This window comes from Nycticebus coucang, chromosome 10 (genome assembly GCF_027406575.1).
Source record: "Nycticebus coucang isolate mNycCou1 chromosome 10, mNycCou1.pri, whole genome shotgun sequence".
Taxonomy (NCBI): domain Eukaryota; kingdom Metazoa; phylum Chordata; class Mammalia; order Primates; family Lorisidae; genus Nycticebus; species Nycticebus coucang.
Genome location: NC_069789.1, coordinates 106,163,299 through 106,181,311, shown reverse-complemented (window position 1 = coordinate 106,181,311; position 18,013 = coordinate 106,163,299). Strand labels below are relative to the sequence as shown.

General features: G+C 46.8%; 1 protein-coding gene across 2 annotated transcripts in view; it reads left to right on the top strand.

Moving 5' to 3' along the window:
- Positions 1 to 9,634, top strand: part of IL6R (interleukin 6 receptor) — a 63,712-nt gene extending 54,078 nt beyond the window's left edge. For both annotated transcript variants that reach the window (XM_053604502.1, XM_053604503.1), the window contains exon 10: positions 5,667 to 9,634. In XM_053604502.1, coding sequence (XP_053460477.1) covers positions 5,667 to 5,913 — 247 coding nt within the window. In that variant the 3' untranslated portion in view covers positions 5,914 to 9,634. The remainder of the gene's footprint in view (positions 1 to 5,666) is intronic.
- The last annotated feature ends 8,379 nt before the right edge of the window (positions 9,635 to 18,013 follow it).

Below are 18,013 nucleotides of genomic sequence, written 5' to 3'. Positions count from 1 at the left end.
AGGGGACCCTGTGCTGTGATAACTGCAGGGAAGAGCACCACAGGCCCTGGGGCTACAAAATGAATTTGGCTTTTATTCCTTCCCAAGAGCCACGTACTAGAATGATTAAAAGACCATGTGAGAAGCCCCACAGCAGAGGTATGTACATACAGGGCTAAACCCCAGGTGCTTGGCAAGACCTCCTTGGAAATAGTCCATGTCTTAACCCATGTAGAACTGAAAGTCTGACCTTTAAATGCTCTGTCCTAGTGCTGTCTTCCAGCAGTGGTTAGGAAATACTCTTTCAGGCTGAGTCAGTGCACTGGCCACTCATTTTGTCCATTTCATCCTAATCTCCTCTCTCTATTTGGTCCCATCTGTCCACCACTGGCTCTTAACAAGCAGTGCCATCTTGCTGTGTGATTAACCACTAATGGAGAAGCATTAGGGGCAGACAGATTTAGATGGCTAATCTGCTGATGATGCTTAGACACTGGCTGGTTGCTAAACAACCAGAGTCCCTCTGGGCACACACAGGGCAGGTGCCCTGTACTGAGGACGTATTAGTAATTTATTTCCTAGCTTGGTGAGTTTCCATTTTCTATATAAGGCACATTTATTTGGAAAGAGGCCAGTTGTTTCAAGTGATGAAAACTCCTCTACTCCCCAAATCCTTCTGCCAAAGAAAGAGTATAAATGTAGGGATACTGTGGGGAGCTGGGAGTACTAAAGTGGCTAAACTGTGGTGACCACTGGGGTGGCCGTATTTACAGTGGGCTGAATGTGAGAGACAGGTAGACATTCGTCCTGCCAGTCCATGGTACCATATTTTTACTTTTTCTATATTTATTTTGTGTCCCAAATATAGTATTTTAAAAATATTTTTCCTGAAGTATCGATGATCATTTTTAAAAATTTAAATTTGCTGTTGAAAAAGGTTGTACCATTTTGTGAAGTGGGTGTTATGACTTACAGGGGCCAAATCTTCCCACTCTAATCTCAGGCCCCACCAGCTATCTCTCTTATTTATTTATTTTTTGAGACAGAGTCTCACTATGTTGCCCTGGGTAGAGTGCCATGGCGTCACAGTTCACAGCAACCTCAAACTCTTGGGCTTAAGCGATTCTCTTGCCTCAGCCTCCAAAGTAGCTGGGACTATAGGCACCTGCAATAATGCCAGGCTATTTTTTTGTTGTAGTTGTCATTGTTTAGCTGGCCTGGGCTGGGTTCAAACCTGCCAGCCTGGGTATATGTGGTCGGCACCCTACCCACTGAGCTACGGGCACCACCCTCTCTTTATTTTATGCTATCAGGGACTGGGAAATAGGAGTCTTCTAGTGGAGAAATTATTTTTCTACATATTTACCTAAAATATGCATAATTGTCATTGAGGACTTCTTATGTGTACGCTTATGGTTTAAAAATCACTTTGTATTCAATGTAGTGTCTCGTTCCAAATTTTTTTTTTTTTTTTGAGACAGAGCCTCAAGCTGTTGCCCTGGGTAGAGTGCTGTGGCATCACAGCAACCTCCAACTCCTGGGCTTAAGGAATTCTCTTGCCTCAGCCTCCCAAGTAGCTGGGACTACAGCTATGCCCACCACAACTCCTGGCCATTTTTTGGTTGTAGTTGTCATTGTTATTTGGTGGCCCTGGCTGGATTCAAACCCACCAGCTCTGGTGTATGTGGCTGGCACCTTAACCGCTTGAGCTTCAGGCACCGAGCCTCCAATATTTTAAAGTAAAAAATTCTTTTTTTTTTGTTTTTTTTTGTAGAGACAGAGTCTCACTTTACTGCCCTCGGTAGAGTGCCGTGGTGTCACACGGCTCACAGCAACCTCCAGCTCTTGGGCTTACGTGATTCTCTTGCCTCAGCCTCCTGAGCAGCTGGGACTACAGGCAACCGCTACAATGCCCAGATATTTTTTTGTTGCAGTTTGGCCGGGGCTGGGTTTGAACCCGCTACCCTAGGTATATGGGGCCGGCACCCTACTCACTGAGCCACAGGCGCCGCCCCAAGTAAAAAATTCTTTTACCTCAGGGTGGCACCTGTGGCTCAAAGGAGTAGAGTGCTGGCCCCATATGCTGGAGATGATGGGTTCAAACCCAGCCCCGGCCAAAAAAAGAAAAATTCTTTTACCTCCACAATGGGGGGCGGAAGACTTTCATGATGTCCTGGCCCGTGGAAGTGGCCAGTACAGTGGGTACTTTTTTTTTTTTTTGCAGTTTTTGGCTGGGGCTGGGCTTGAACCTGCTACCTCTGACATATGGGGCCAGCGCCCTAATCCTTTGAGCCACAGGTGCCACCCTACAGTGGGTACTTTGTGTGGCTTTGAGAGTAGAGACCCTTGGTTTCTACCTATTTTTTTTTTTAAAGAGTGAGAATTATTATGAGCATTTTAAAAAACTTTTTAGGTACAGACCTTGTCTTTAAACAAAAATTTTGGAACCCCACATATGTAAAATAGATAAAAGGTGGGGGTTAAGGTGCAAACAAAGCCCACAGCCTGGCTGTTTCTTCTTCCTACCTGCCCATGTCCTCTCCTGCCCCAGCCCTGCTCACACTCACCAGACCACCCCAGGCTGGCTGGGCTCAAAGGCCCTTTTTAGCTGGTGGTTTTCAGAAAGGGTTTTATTCTCTCTTTGAAACATTTCAAAAGGAAACTTCTGGTAACCTGTCTGGTTGCTTTGAAAAAACTGATGACAGAGATTGCTTCCATTTTGGTTAAATAAGGTCAATAAGGATTTTTATTTATATATGTATATATGAGATATATGATTATTATATGTGATTTGCTAAATAGCGACAAATAGAAAGAAGAAGAAAAAACCACATATATTGGCTCAGCGCTCGCAGCACATTGGTTATAGCGCTGGCCACATACACCGAGGGTGGTAGGTTCGAATCCGGCCCGGGCCAGCTGAACAACAATGACAACTGCAACAAAAACTAGCTGGGCATTGTAGTGGGCACCTGTGGCCCCAGCTACCTGAGAGGCTGAGGCAAGAGAATTGCTTAAGCCCTAGAGTTTGAGGTCGCTGTGAGCTTTGATGCCACGGCACTCTCCTGAGGGCAACATAGTGAGACTCTGTCTCAAAAAAAAAAAAAAAAAAAATATGTTATCCAAAGACGGCCACTGTTAATTTAAAAAATGTAAATGTGGGGCCGGGCGAGGTGGCTCACACCTGTAATCCCAGCACGTGGGACACTGAGACAGGTGGATTGCCTTGAGCTCACAGGTTCGAGACCATCCTGAGCAAGAGCGAGAACCAGTCTCAAAAAAAAAAAAAACAGCCGGGTGTTGTGGCAGGAACCTGTGGTCCCAGCTTTTCGGGAGACTGAGGCAAGAGGATTGCTTAAGCCCAAGAGTTTGAGGTTGCTGTGAGCTGTGATGCCACAGCACTCTACTGAGGATCACAAAGTGAGACTCTTATCTCAAAAAGAAAAAGTGACCTCAGTCTAACAAATATAGGGCAGCATGTATGTGTCACAAGTACACAGCTCTGCAGATGTCCACAGAATTGACACACTGCAGTCAGAGCGCAGCTGTAGCACACCTACCATTTTAAATGAATTTCCTCTGCCTTGTTTCTTGTTTGTTTGTGATTATTCTGTATCTATAAGTCTGAATTTTACCTTTCAAATTTAGGACCATAACATAAGCATTAATCACATTATTACGAATTCTTTTTTTTTTTTAAATTGGGCTGGGTGCAATATCTCACACCTTTATTTTTTATTTTATTTATTTATTTATTTTTTGCAGTCTTTGGCCATGGCCGGGTTTGAACCCACCACCTCTGGCACATGGGGCCAGTGCCCTACTCCTTGAGCCATAGGCGCTGCCCATACAAATTCTTTGAAAATCTCACTCTTTTTTTTTGAGACAGAAGTCTCAAGCTGTCACCCTGGGTAGAGTGCCGTGGCATCCTATCTTTCAGCAACCTCCAACTCTTGGGCTCAAGAGATCCTCTTGCCTCAGTTTTTCTATTTTTAGTAGAGACGGGGTCTCGCTTTTGCTTAGGCTGGTCTCGAACTCGTGAGCTCAAGCAGGCCTCCTAGAGTGTTAGGATTACAGGCGTGAGCCGCCACGCCCAGCCTAAGTCCCACTCTCATTAGCTTCAGACTCCTCTACTAGATAGATAAACCAAAGCCAGCGTGGCATCTGGGTACTGTTTTGCTTTTATCAGCAACACTGTGTTGGACATCGTTGTGCCAAAATTTTCCCATAGTTATGCCATTTTTTTTTTTGTAGAGATAGAGTCTCACTTTACCGCCTTCGGTAGAGTGCCATGATGTCACAGGACTCACAGCAACCTCTAGCTCTTGGGCTTCCGCGATTCTCCTGCCTCAGCCTCCCGAGCAGCTGGGACTACAGGTGCCCACCATAACGCCCAGCTATTTTTTGGTTGCAGTTCAGCCGGGCCTGGGTTTGAACCTGCCATCCTCGGTATATGGGGCCGGCATCCTACTCACTGAGCCACAGGCGCTACCCAGCTATGCTATTTCTTTAGGGCACATTCCCACAAGCGGGATTCCCAGATCAGAGGGTCTGAATATTCTGAAATCCGAGTACAGTGACCCTGGTCTCAGTCCTCTCACAGGGGAGGAGCACCTTGTGGGGATCACTTCTTATCTACTGTCTGGATGGTGAAGCTCTCCATTACATTCTATGGATTTGTTTGTCCCATTTTTTTATGACCCAAAGATACATCTGAATGTTATTCCATTTTAATACCAGGCTAAAATCCAATGGCAGATTTGGAGCCAACTATTAATTATTTATCATAAGAAGGACAGGAATAGCTTGTCAATATGAAAAGGAACACAAGAAAAATCCCCAAATCAGCCACCAAGTGGGGAGGAGGGGAGAGGAGAGAGGTGGGGCTGGCTGCCCTGTAGGGAAGGGCCTTCCAGGAAGGGGATGGGAGCCTCTGAAGGCCTGTATTGGCCTCTCATCTTCTCTGAACTGTCAGGTGACTTCTTGGTTCCCAAGCTCTGGCCCTGGGCCCTGAGTAGAGCTCTGTGAGTGAGCTGCGGTCGGAGAGATCCTATCTCCTTCCTGTGCAGCTCTGCTTTCCTGTCAGACGAGCCCGCCTGTGCCTGGCAGTGCCCACGGTTGAGGCTGAGAGGACCTGTCAGGGTGGGAGCAGACATGGAGGTGGAGGGAGAGTGGGTGGACAGCAGCAGAGGAGGGCGGTTGAAGAGCCCTGCTCCCGGTTTCTGCTATTAAATGGCAGTTGCATTATCTGCCTCCTGCCAGCCTTAATTTGCTGAGAGGCCCATTCTCCTTCCCCACTGAAAGAACACTTGCCTTTTCTTCTTTTTGAAGTAAATGGATTTGGGATAGATGATGTGAACCTAGTGGGCATTCTTTACAACAGGACAAATTAAGGGACAGTCAAGTGAGTTTTTGGTGCTATGAAGGGACACTCATGGCCATGCATGCCTTAGTTTCCCCACTTGTGAACTGGACCATATGTACTTATTTTCTGGGGGTGTTTTTTGAAACTCACCAACACTTCAGAGTATTGTGAAATCCCTGGCAATAAAGAAAAAAATAATAATAATAAGACCAGCTGATGGGATAGTTAGGCACCAGGCAGCCAGCTGTTAGTGTTGTTCACTGTGGGTTCATCACGGGGAACCAAACATCTGTGTGGTTTGTCTTTGTGTGTTTGTGTGAAGGTTCAAGAAGACATGGCAGCTGCAGACTCTGAAAGACAGCAAGACCACCGTGCACCCACCGTATGCCTTGGGGCAGCTGGTCCCCGAGAGGCCCACACCCACCCCAGTGCTTGTTCCTCTCATCTCCCCGCCGGTGTCCCCCAGCAGCCTTGGGTCTGACAATACCCTGAACCATAGCCAACCAGATGCCAGGGAGCCCCGGAGCCCTTATGACATCAGCAATCAAGACTACTTCTTCCCCAGATAGCTGGCAGACTGGGTGCCAGGGTTGCTGACCGCCAGGGTGACGGAGCACGGCTCAGTGAAAGGCGCTCCTGACTGCCAAGCCAGCCCTCAGGGGCGTGGGGCCTCTGGCTTCGCTATTACAGAACAGCTTCGCACCCTTCCACTCTGGAGGAAAAATGAGTTTGCTCCATCTGTTCAGAAGGAAAAGGTGGTTGAATTTTCAAAGCTCCCTTCCCAAATGCCCTGCTTAAAGGTGCTGGAGTGAACACGGGCCATGTCAAGACTCTGCTGGACGCCCAGGGGGCACGACCTGGGGAAGCCACGGTGTGAGAAGCTGCTGGCCGCCACCCTCGCCGGCCACTCCTCATGCTGCAGCCTTAGGCAGGCGGGATGTGTGTCCAGCCAACGATCCCCCAACACCCGGCTCCTGGCCCCTAAGCCTGTTTCTCTCCCACCTCAAACTCTTGGAACCCCAGTGCCCTTCGCAGGTGCACTTTTCTAGGCTTCAGGATGGCTTTTACTTAAACCACAGAGGCTGAGGGAAGAAGGCTCTCCTGCCTTTCTTCCCCACACTTGAAAACGGGTGGGGGTGGGTGGGGGAATAACACAGTATCTCAGGACGAGATGGTTTTAAGTGGAATTATAATTAGTCTCTCATTAGCATTTTGCTAAATGTGAATGATAATCCTAGGCATTTGCCAAATACAGAAGCCACTGCACTGGCTTTAGATCTCAGGAATTCTGGAGGGAGAAGCGGAGATGAAGGAGGGGAGTGGAGGATGGGGTCTCCGTGGTCTCCTGTGGTGGGGAAGCTGAGGGCGCCCACAGCCTCTGAAAGGTTCTCTGCTCCACCAATGGAAAACAGGCAATAGAGCAGGCTTCTGCTAGGGTTGAGACCCAAACTGTTTTATTCTAGCTTTATTTTTTCAACTGAGGGAAGATAATGATCATGTGAAAAGAGAAAAAACCCAGCAAGAATGTTTTTTAATTTGATTTTTAAAAATTGCTGACTAGGGCGGCTCCTGTGGCTCAGTCGGTAAGGCGCCGGCCCCATATACCGAGGGTGGTGGTTTCAAACCCAGCCCCGGCCAAACTGCAACCAAAAAATAGCCGGGCGTTGTGGCAGGTGCCTGTAGTCCCAGCTACTTGGGAGGCTGAGGCAAGAGAATCGCTTAGGCCCAGGAGTTGGAGGTTGCTGTGAGCTGTGTGATGCCACGGCACTCTACCGAGGGCCATAAAGTGAGACTCTGTCTCTACAAAAAAAAAAAAAAAAATTGCTGACTATTTCCTCTGCTGAGTGTGGAAAATCCAGTAATCGCTGGGTGTCAGTGTATAAATAATTTGGGGGTGGGGGGAGGACGGGAGGATAGTCACTTCATCTAGCCCCAAACTGAGTGAAATGAAAAAAGGAGGAGGAGAAAAAATATTTTTCCCTACAAGAGAAGAGATTCTGGTTTCATTCTGTGTTTTGTTTTTGTTTTAAAAAGTGGAAAGATAGCCTACCTCCTCTCCACTCCGGGGAAAGCAGCTTGTGACTTCATAACCCCAGTGGTTAAGCAGGAAAGTGCATCTCACTCCCTCTCCTTAACACAGGGGAGCAGCCTCCCACGATTACCAGGCAGGGTCCTAGAAATTCCCCACCCCGTGAGGTCTCTGCTATCAAAGTGGAGGTTCATTTAAAAATTCCTAACCTCAATGCCTTCCTCTTTTTGTTTTCCTAGAGGTTGATTCAGCTTAGCTGGAAACGAAACACCAACTAAATGTGTAGTCCGGACGTTGTGACTAACACTTCAGCTGACTTTTCTGTCCAGGGTTCAAAAAAATAGTGATTAGTGGTTACCCAGACAGGTGCTCTCCAGTCCTGGGGTATCCCTGTGTGGCACTGTGATTAATTTCAGTCATGTAGTCACGGACTCCAATTTTACTAGACCACAGAGCTTTTCTAGTAGTCTGCCCTTTTAGAAAAACCACCACCACCCGCAGACAGGTACAAAAGGATGAAAATGACTGTTTTATTTGCTGTTTGCTGGGTTCAAGCTATTGATATCTTAAGCAAGTAGTGATTTTCTTTGGGGGCTTCGGACCTTTTAGATCCTGTTGTTGCCTCAAGCAGCTCATCTGAAGTTGACAAAAGCCAGGTGTTTATGGTGTGGTTGTTTTTTTTCTCTATAAAGTTTCTGGGACTTAAACAGCAAAAATGCTGTTAAAGGGAAATATTAAAAATGAGAATCTGCACAAGAAAGGGTGATTCTGTGCCCACGGTTCTTTAATTCTTTACTGTTTTACCCACATCCAGTACTACCAAAGCTGGCAGAGCCCTGCTAGTGGAAGATGTGAAATCCAGATATCATTATCGCTCAGAGCGAGGCAGCTTTGATCTCCAAATTGTTATTGCTTTCATTATTATTGTAACGGAACTGCTTGTTTTTGTTCTTTTTTTTAATTGAAGAAGGGTTTTTTCCTTCATTTTTCATAAGCTAGTACCAATGAAGGAGGTGTCTGTGTCCCGCAGGCCTCACTCAGTGCAACACAGATCTATGGCCTGAGCTTTCTCTGTGGTGACTGGACATGAGTCTGACCCACAGGCCCGTCTTACCTGTGTCTCTGGAGCGCACCTGCTGCCTTGCACGCTCAGTAGAGCTGCGGCTCACCTCTCACCTGCCACTGTCCGCCACGCAGCCGGATGTGAAATGTCGGCACAGAGACAATTTAGAGTAAGCATGACAACTTTTTAGGTAGGAAAAGCAAAAAAATAGGCTGGTTCAAGGTCTAAAAATTAAAGTGATCTCATTAATTCTTGAAGCATTAATGAAATATTTTCAAAGATGTATTTGTGAAGCCTTTGGTAAACCTGAGACCTCTTTGCTCTGAGGAGACATTGCCCTGGTGCTTTGTTCACCAGACTCTGAGCTCAACCCCGAGTCCCCGGCAGGTCCCTGCTGCTCTGGGAGAAAGGAAACTGGTCACGATGAAACAGTGCAGAGCCTGCCCTTGGAGCTAGGCGGGGAGCCCACTTGGTGGAGAAAAGGGCCCAGTGGGGCAGGCTGGGTGTGTGTGTGGTTTGTGGGTTTTCTGGAGAATATTCAAGAAAGCTCTGCACAGCTGAGCTGTGTCATCTCAGGGCCTTAAGGCTGATCCAGCTAGGGAGGATGCTAACGCCCAGCTCCAGGTGGAGTTGATGAGAAATTGTCTTAATTTGGAGACACGGGGGTAACCCATGGTCCACTGGGGCCTGAACCCCATGCCCACCGTTCTATGTAGCTATTGGCAGCAGGCTGCTGGGGGATGGGCAGGCCAACCAGGCCACTGGGCCACATGCTCTTGAGTGTCCCATAACGGTCCTTTCAGCCTCCTGTCCTCAGTGTGGCGGGTGCCAGCACCAGGGGTCTCCATGGCAACCTTAGTGATTATTAAGGAACACTGTTTTCTAAGAAGTACTTTAGAAGGAAAGGGTTGGAACAGCATGTAGCAAGTCTGTTAATTGATAGCCTCTACTGGAATGAAATCATGCCTGTTAAATAGAATACCTCAACTCTGTTCTGTTTGCTTGAGGAGAAATGATAGTTTTAAGTTTTTGGTTGTTTTTTTTACCTAATTACCTGAAAGCCAATACCAAAGGCTGATGTCTGTATACAGGGCAAAGTGTCAATGTGGTATGTTTTACAATGTTTTTTCTTTTAACCAGCTATTTTGCATTTAAAGTGGAAATTGTAAATGTTTGCAATAAATAATTTCTAAAAACACACTTGAGATGTAATTATACTGTAGGCAGCTGTGTCATTTAAAGCACGACTTGTGTGACTAATGAGAAAGGAGCAAGGAAGGATGAGTAATTAAACTGGACCATTTTGGGGGGTTCCCCTTAATGCAGATTTAAAGTACCTCTGAAAAAAAAATTAGGTAAGTTCAAGAAAGAAGTAGCAATTTCTCAAAAGGCTTTATTTATGAAAGTATTTCCCAAAATGAGTCCCTGGATTTCTGGAAGGACTATGTGTGCTTTTGCCATGCTTACTGTCAATACCAGATGACAGGTGGGGAAGGAAAAGGAAGATGTTATAGGGTGGGGTGGGCCTGCTGACAGTGTCACCAAGGCCACCCATAGCTCTTGATTGTCAGATAGGCTGAATCTGTCCCCTATTAAAATGGAAAAACTTGGACACAGCCATCTACATCTTCCAAACAGGAAATGCCATCACGTGGATGCCTTGTAGGTAAGAGTCCCTGTAAACAGTTCAGGGCTGGGAGGAGGAAACTGCGGGGAAGCCCAGAAACTATGTAACTCAGACTGAAAGTCAAAGTGTGAGACACCTGCTGCTTGGCTCAGTATCCTTTGGGGGAGCCACATTTTCCTCTTTTGAGGTTGGTCCTGGTCTTGCAGCTGTAACCGGCTGTTCCCTGTTGCACCAGGCTGCCTGGGGCGTGGAGAGGGGCCATGGGAGTGGGCCTGGGAACCAGGAATGGAAGGAGCTGTTTCCCTTTCTCTGCAGCGTCACTGTTAGGATGACATGGTTATGATCCTCTTTCTGAAGAATCTGGGAGCACAGATGGGGATTTTTGTAGCAGATGATAAAGAACACTCAGTTACTGGAACAGCTTCATAAGAAAGCATTTTCTTTATTTACAGAGGCACAAGGAAACCAAACCTTTCTGCAGATTTGTGAGAAGTAAGGTCAGGCAGGAAACAGTGTTTGCAGAGGTGCGCAGCTGACAGGCCCTTCCACTGTTCAGAGGCAGGGCCACTGTGTGCAAGAGCTGGGTGGGGGCTCTGAGGGTGGGGCCTGCTGCTCACAGAGTTGTGAGCCCTGACAGTGAGCCCTGTACCATCCTTCAAGTACTGATCAGTGCTTAGTTTTTAATGAAGAGTCTGTCTTCGGATATATGTTATTTAAAAAACAAAACACTATTTCGGCCATGTCCTATGTCATAGTAAAAGAGTTGTACATAATAACCCAAAACGTGAATCAAATTAAGTATGTCAGTGGTGCACTCACATATTACTACAGGTGTTATGTAATATTCAAGTAAGGCTGCTCTTTCTTACAAAATAACTTCAAATTGCTTAGTAAAGCTGCCCAGTGTCCTCAAAGAAAATAACTTACTGCATAATGAGAAGCTGCATTTGGTATTTCATTATAATTTTTAAAAGAATAAAATTTATCAGGAGGGCAATTGTATTCCATTTTGGTTAAGTTTATGTTCTGCTCAATACGAGTGTTTAAATGGTGGATTTATGTGGGCCACACTGGAATCCGTGAGCCACAGCAGGTGGAAAGAACTGAGAGTGGAGGCCCAGCGACCTGCACACCCCACTGGCAGCTGGCTCTGAGAAACACAAGTGCTCAGGGGCAGGCGGAGGAACCACCTGCAGGGATTCTAGTTCTGTAGGTCTGATGTGGACCCCAGAGAGCTAAACAAGCTGCCCAGACAGTTCTGATGAAGGTGGTGATGGTCCTTGAGAGGGAAACAGACTGCAAGCTCCCACGATGGGGCTGGGCTGGGGGCCTTAGCTGGCAGGACTCATGTGCTTCAGCCAGTCTGTGTGATGGAAGAGAGCCAGGCTCCACCCCCAGGCCCTGGGGATCAAAATAGTAGGTGTCTACTGCTCTGAGTGTCAGTTCCGTAGGGGATTCTGCTGTGCAGTTGGCTTGGAAACTCTGTGCCATGGGCTTGGAAGTTAAGATCCTACAGCAACATGCTACAGCAGCTATTTTTTTTTGTTTTTCCAAAATCAACCCAGAAACTTTAATGGCCTGCCTCCAGGAACCATAAGCTCTTCACAAACCCTTAAAGCCAATGCCCTTCATGCCAGCACCTGGCTCAGCTTAGCACTTCGCAGGCAGGTGGCCCACAGCAGGCCTGCTGGGCTCCAGGAGTGCCATGTTCCCCAATCCTGATCTGTGACCTCCTAGGACTGAGCTGCCTCTCAAACTGCCTGCCCCATCCCTGAGTCCCTGCAACTGCTGCTTCCAGAAACAGCTTTCCCAGGACAGTGCCTGGGGTGGAGGAGGCAGCAGCTTAGGGAAGTCGACTTATGTCAACTCAGGCCAGGCTTAGCGCTTTCAAGGGTGGGAGCAACAGGCCCAGAACAAGCATGCCAGCCCTAGGCCTGTTCCCACCAGTAGCAGGGACAGTGGGGACAGCAGCCTCCCTCAGGGAGCTCCAGGCTGGGGGGAGGGGGCAAGGGTGATTACAGGAAGCGTGAGTCATATACACTGTACAATGTACCACTCTAAGACAGCCAGGTCCTATGACATAAAGACTCTCTACAGGAAGGTTCTGCTGTCTCAGCCTATTCCAGGTCCTGTCCCACAGAGGAAGCAGAGACCAAAGTGAATGTGTGTGTGTCAGGCACCATCCCCACGACAGCCCTGTGAGGTAGGTTGCGTTGTCCTATTTTACAAATGGGGAATGAGGGCTCAACAGGGTGAAGTGTCTTGCCCACATCTGTCTGGCTTCAAAACCAATGTGTTTTCTCTAGGGAAGAAACAGAAAGTACTCCCAGGCTACAGCAGCTAGTAATTGAAAGGAAAATCTATGAGAGGCTCGGTGCCTGTAGCACAGTGGTTACGGCGCCAGCCACATACACTGACGTTGGCGGGATCGAACCTGGCCCAGGCCAGCTAACCAACAATGACAACTGCAACAAAAAATAGCTGGGCATTGTGGCAGGCACCTATAGTCCCAGCTCTACCTGGAGGCTGAGACAAGAGAATCCCTTGAGCCCGAGAGTTTGAGGTTGCTGTGAGCTGTGATGCCACAACACTCTACACAGGGTGACATAGTGAGACTCTGTCAAAAAAAAAAAAAAATCTGAGAGGCACCACCAGCACTACTGATCATTATATGGTGGAGACGACATATTAAAATTAGCTAATAATAATGGCTACCCTTTACTGACTACCACACACTTTATAAACAGAACAGTTGTCCTTATCCTAATGATGCTATAATGTTTATTTTCACCTATTTATAGATAAGACAACTGAGGCTTATCGTGATGAAGACAGTGGTCCAAGGTGCCAAACGACTTGAGAGGCTGAGCCAGATTCCAGCCTGGGTTTGCCTGACTCCAAGGTTAGGGCTCTTTGCTCTTGCCTTAGGGCTCAGCCCTGTCCTCTATTATCAGCCACTGGTGACCACTTCAGTGGACCTCTTACCAACCCTTTTCCTAGGCCAGGTGTCATTGCCCTGTGCTGGGTGGGGGTCTAACCACCCCTCAGGAAGAGATGCGCCTGGTGTAAGCAGGGACTGGAAGCTGTGCCACATTCAGAGGCAGGGCTCCCATGAATGGCCCCCTGGCGGCTGGGGAGGGGAGTCACAAAGGGCAGTGGCACAGCTGGCTCAGCAGGCTCCTTGAGCTCAAAGTTCCTTGATCAGAGGTCAAATCCAACCCTTCTTCATCTCCATCTCTCCTCGCCTCTGGACTGTGCATGGATGATTTGGCCTTCTCTTACTGCTTCATCAGTATAAACTTTAATCAATTCCCTCCAAAATCTTCAAATTGTACTTCATTTATGGTGTGAGAACCTCATTATAGGCACTCCCTCTGAAAGGACCAGTGGTCACCAAACTTTGTGGTGCTGGTCTCTGGCAGAGGGGTTCATTCCAGGAATGTTTACTGGACCACGTGCTGGCTGTGAAGAGGAGGAGTCAGCAGTGTGCCCAGCCAGCTACACAATTAACAAGCAAATGCCGTCTTGGGGGCAAGTGACCAGTCTGGTCTAGGGAGTCAGGAAAGGAAAGGAAAAACTTATGAAAGCAGAGGAGGAGGATTCCAGAGGGTGATTACATGGCTCCTCGAGGCAAAGGGCCTGCAGGGAGACAGAGGATCTGTCTGTACTGGGAGGGGAGGGTCGGGCATGGCGGGAGGCCTGTCTTGGACATGTGCTAGATTCTCAGAGTATTCAGGAAGTCACACAAGACCAAATTTGCTCTCTTTTTTTTCCTTTATGAATACTAAAATTTTAAGAGTAGTGTGTTTTTATAATTAAAGAAAACTTAATTATTTTTTAGAGACAATGTCTCACTCTGTCACCCAGGCTGGAGGGCAATGCCATAATTCACTGTGACCTTGAACTCCTGGGCTCAAGGGATCCCCTCAGCTCAGTCTTCCAAATAGCTAGGACTACAGGCATGCACCACCATGCCCAGATAATTTTTCTTATCTGAGATAAATGTTGTCCAGGCTGGACTTGAACTCCTGGGCTCAAGCAACCCTCCCAACCTGACTTCCTAAAGTACTGTGATTACAGATATAAGCCGTGGGCTGGGACCCTCATTTCTCTTATCATTTTTTTTTTTTTTTGTAGAGACAGAGTCTCACTCTATGGCCCTTGGTAGAGTGCCGTGGCCTCACACACCTCACAGCAACCTCCAACTCCTGGGCTTAAGCGATTCTCTTGCCTCAGCTGGGACTACAGGCGCCCGCCACAATGCCCGGCTATGTTTTGGTTGCATTTTGGCTGGGGCCGGGTTTGAACCCGCCACCCTCGGTATATAGGGCTGGCGCCCTACCGACTGAGCCACAGACGCCGCCCCTCTCTTATCATTTTTTAAAAATTTTATTTATTTTATAACTATCTGTTAAGTAAAACATGTTTCTTAGCAGCAATACACTAGTAGATACCTTGACAAACTAATTGGCTTTTATATGCACATCAAATAATATAGCTCCCTCAATTAATTCAAATTAATAATTCTGTTTATGTATATAAATCAGAAGGCAATCTGAATCATTAAAAAATGTCACAGAGGAAGCATTTTAACTTTAAATCAAGATAATACATTGATTCCTACTATACGAGTCACAGTGTGGGAAAGTGTTGCTGGTGCTACCCGTGGGTCTGGAAATGACCTTGGAGCCTGCTCTTGGTCTGACATGTGCTTGCAGAGCTTACACTGTCTTGGGGGCTTCAGACTACCCAGTTCTACAGATGGGGCCTCTCCCAGCAGGGCGGGGGCTGCCTAGGCCCATGATCAACCAGCCCCAGCACAGGTCTTGGAGAATGAGGTGGAGGTCTTAGCCCCAGTTTCTATTTCTCCTGCCCTGAGTTCACACAGCCCATCTGCTGGGAGAGAACACGCTGGCCATGCAGGACACCGGCAATGGCCAGTCTGCTGGACAAATTTCAACTGTGATACAGGAGACTGGCATTCTGTTTGTTTGTTTGATTGCTCTGTGTAAGAAATAACACAATATTTACTATCTTAACCATTTCTAAGTAGCATTAACATGATCCACAATGTTGCATAGTCGATTTCCAGAAGTTTTATTGTCTCCAACAGAAACTCTGCACCCTCTTCAGCTCCTGGCAACCACCACTCTAATTTCTGTTTCTGTGTATTTGGCTATTCTGAGCACCTCATAAATGGAATCATGCAGTATTTGCCTTTTTCTCTTTTTCTGACTGGCTTATACCACTTAGCATCCTCAAAGCTCCCAAGGTTGCAGCTTCTGTTGGAATTTCCTTCCTCTTCACCACTGAGTATGTTGTGCAGTCGCGCCATGCTGTTTATTCCAGTGTCAACAGACTTGATCCACATCTTAGCTATCGTGAATCTTATAAAAAAAACATTTTTTTTTTTCAGGCTCGGTGCCTGTGGCTCGAGCGGCTAAGGTACCAGCCACATACACCTTAGCTGGCGGGTTAGAATCCAGCCCAGGCCCGCCAAACAACAATGACGGCTGCAACCAAAAAATTGCCAGGCGTTGTGGCAGGTGCCTGTAGTCCCAGCTACTTGAGAGGCAGAGGCAGGAGAATTGCTTGAGCCCAGGAGTTGGAGGTTGCTGTAAACTGTGATGCCATGGCACTCTACCCAGGGTGACGGCTTGAGGATCTGCCTCAGAAAAAAAAAAAAATTTTTTTTTTCAGACAGTCTCACTCAGTAGACAGCACTCTACCCAGGGTGATAACTTGAGGCTCTGTGTCAGATAAAAAAAAAAAATTTATTTTCAGACACAGTCTCACTCAGTAGAGTTCTGTGGCATCACAGCTCACAGCAACCTCAAACTCTTGGGCTTAGGCAATTATCTTGCCTCAACCTCCCAAGGAGCTGGGACTATAGGCACCCACCACAACGCCCAGCTATTTTTTGTTGCAATTTGGCTGGGGCTGGGTTCAAACCCGCCACCCTCAGTATATGGGGCTGGTGCCCTACTCACTGAGCCACAGGCGCTGCCCAATAATCTTCTTCTTTTTATTTTTTATTTATTTTTAGAGGCAGAGTCTCACTTTATCGCCCTCGTTAGAGTGCTGTGGTGTCACAGCTCACAGCAACCTCCAACTCCTGGGTTTAGGTGATTCTCTTGCCTCAGCCTCCCAAGGAGCTGGGACTACAGGCACCTGCCACAATGCCCGGCTATTTTTTGTTGCAGTTTGGCGGGGCAAACCCGCCACCTTCAGTATATGGGGCCGGTGCCCTACCCACTGAACTACAGGTGCTGCCCCTTTTTAAAATTTAATCTTTATTTTTTACTTGCTAACTAACACCAAGGGGCTAGTTTACTGCTCCTGTCCCTCTAGTTTGACGAAGCACATAGTTCAGATGTGAGGAGTCCTGCAAGTCGGGGGCCTGCTCTCACAGGGAAAGTAAATTGGGTTAGAGCCACCCCAGAGCCATACCTGGGCTGCAGTCCAGCTCTCCATTTACTGTGTGCCTGACCCAGGACATGGGACTTGATTGTTTCAAGCACCAGTGTCCTTCTCTGAAAAATGAGCCTCCCATGTGGTTCACTGAGTTGTAGCAGATTAAAGCGAGATAATGTGCAATGAAAAGCATCTGTTTAGCAGCACACCTGGTGCGTAGCAGGGGACTGCTTTCATTACGTACATCTTGGCTTTTCACCGGGTCAGAAGACAACATTCAGTACCCACGCCCCAGGCTCTTACAAACGTGTTCAATCTGAAGTCTGAAGATCACTACTCTGATTACTCCGGTGGGTGGGGGGATGAGGGGGTAGACATTTCTCCATGCAAACTTCCTTGTCTCTTCAATACAGATGGAGAAAAGCAACAGGCACTTGTACCACCTGGTGACAATCTGTATAAATATCCAATGGAAATTAAAAATCTGACACTGGACCCAATAGTATACCCTTCTTGAATCATAAATGATTTTATTTGTATTTCTAAATAGTACTTTCCAAGAGTGGTTCTCCGCCATGGCTGTGAATCCAAATCACCTGGCAGAATTTTCAAAACATACAGATTTTCTTTCTTTCTTAATTTTTTTTTTTCAAAATATACAGATTTTCTAACTTCACAACAGAGCTGAAGCATCAGATCCTAGAGACAGGACGATGTCATTTGCATTAATAACAACGATAAAAACAAAAACAGAGCCCAACTTTGATACCTAGGAAGGGATGAGAACAAGTGCAATAATTATCTACACAGGAAGAAGATGGGCTAAAGAAAGAGGATTAGAAGTCACCGTGTTACTATTTTATTTGGGAAGGAAAATTTAATAGAAGGGGAAGAGGTGTCTCTACAGTAGAAAAAAACAAATTATCCAGGTGTGGTGGCTTGTGCCTGCAGTCCCAGCTACTTGGGAGGCTAAGGTTGAGGATCACTTGAGCTGCAATCCACCTTAGGCAATAGAGTGAGACCCTGTCTCTAAAATTAAAAAAAAAAAAGATTGGCCAGGCATGGTGGCTCACACTTGTGATCCTAGCACTTTGGGAGGCCCAGGCAGGAGGGAAGAAACACTTCAAATAAGGAATTCAAGACCAGCATGAGCAACACGAAGACCCCATCTCTAAAAACTAATAGAATATTTATCCCAGGGTTTTGGTGCCTCCTGTAGTCCCAGCTACTTGGGAATCTGAGGCAGGAGGATCACTTGAGCCCAAGCGTTGGAGCTATGATGACCTCACTGCACTCTAGCCCAGGTGACTAAGCAAGACTTGTCTCAAAAATAAAAAAAAAAACACAACTAAGTGAATTAAGCAATACCACTCCATTCTTCTTGGAATGTTACATTTCAGAGTAAACATAGGATGTATAGCCTATATTGGCTACAGCAATACAACCAGAAATGTTACGATATTTCTAATATGATATAAATTACTAAGATACTGTGATAGGCACTTGTATTCCGTACAATCTTCAAATATTTTTAGA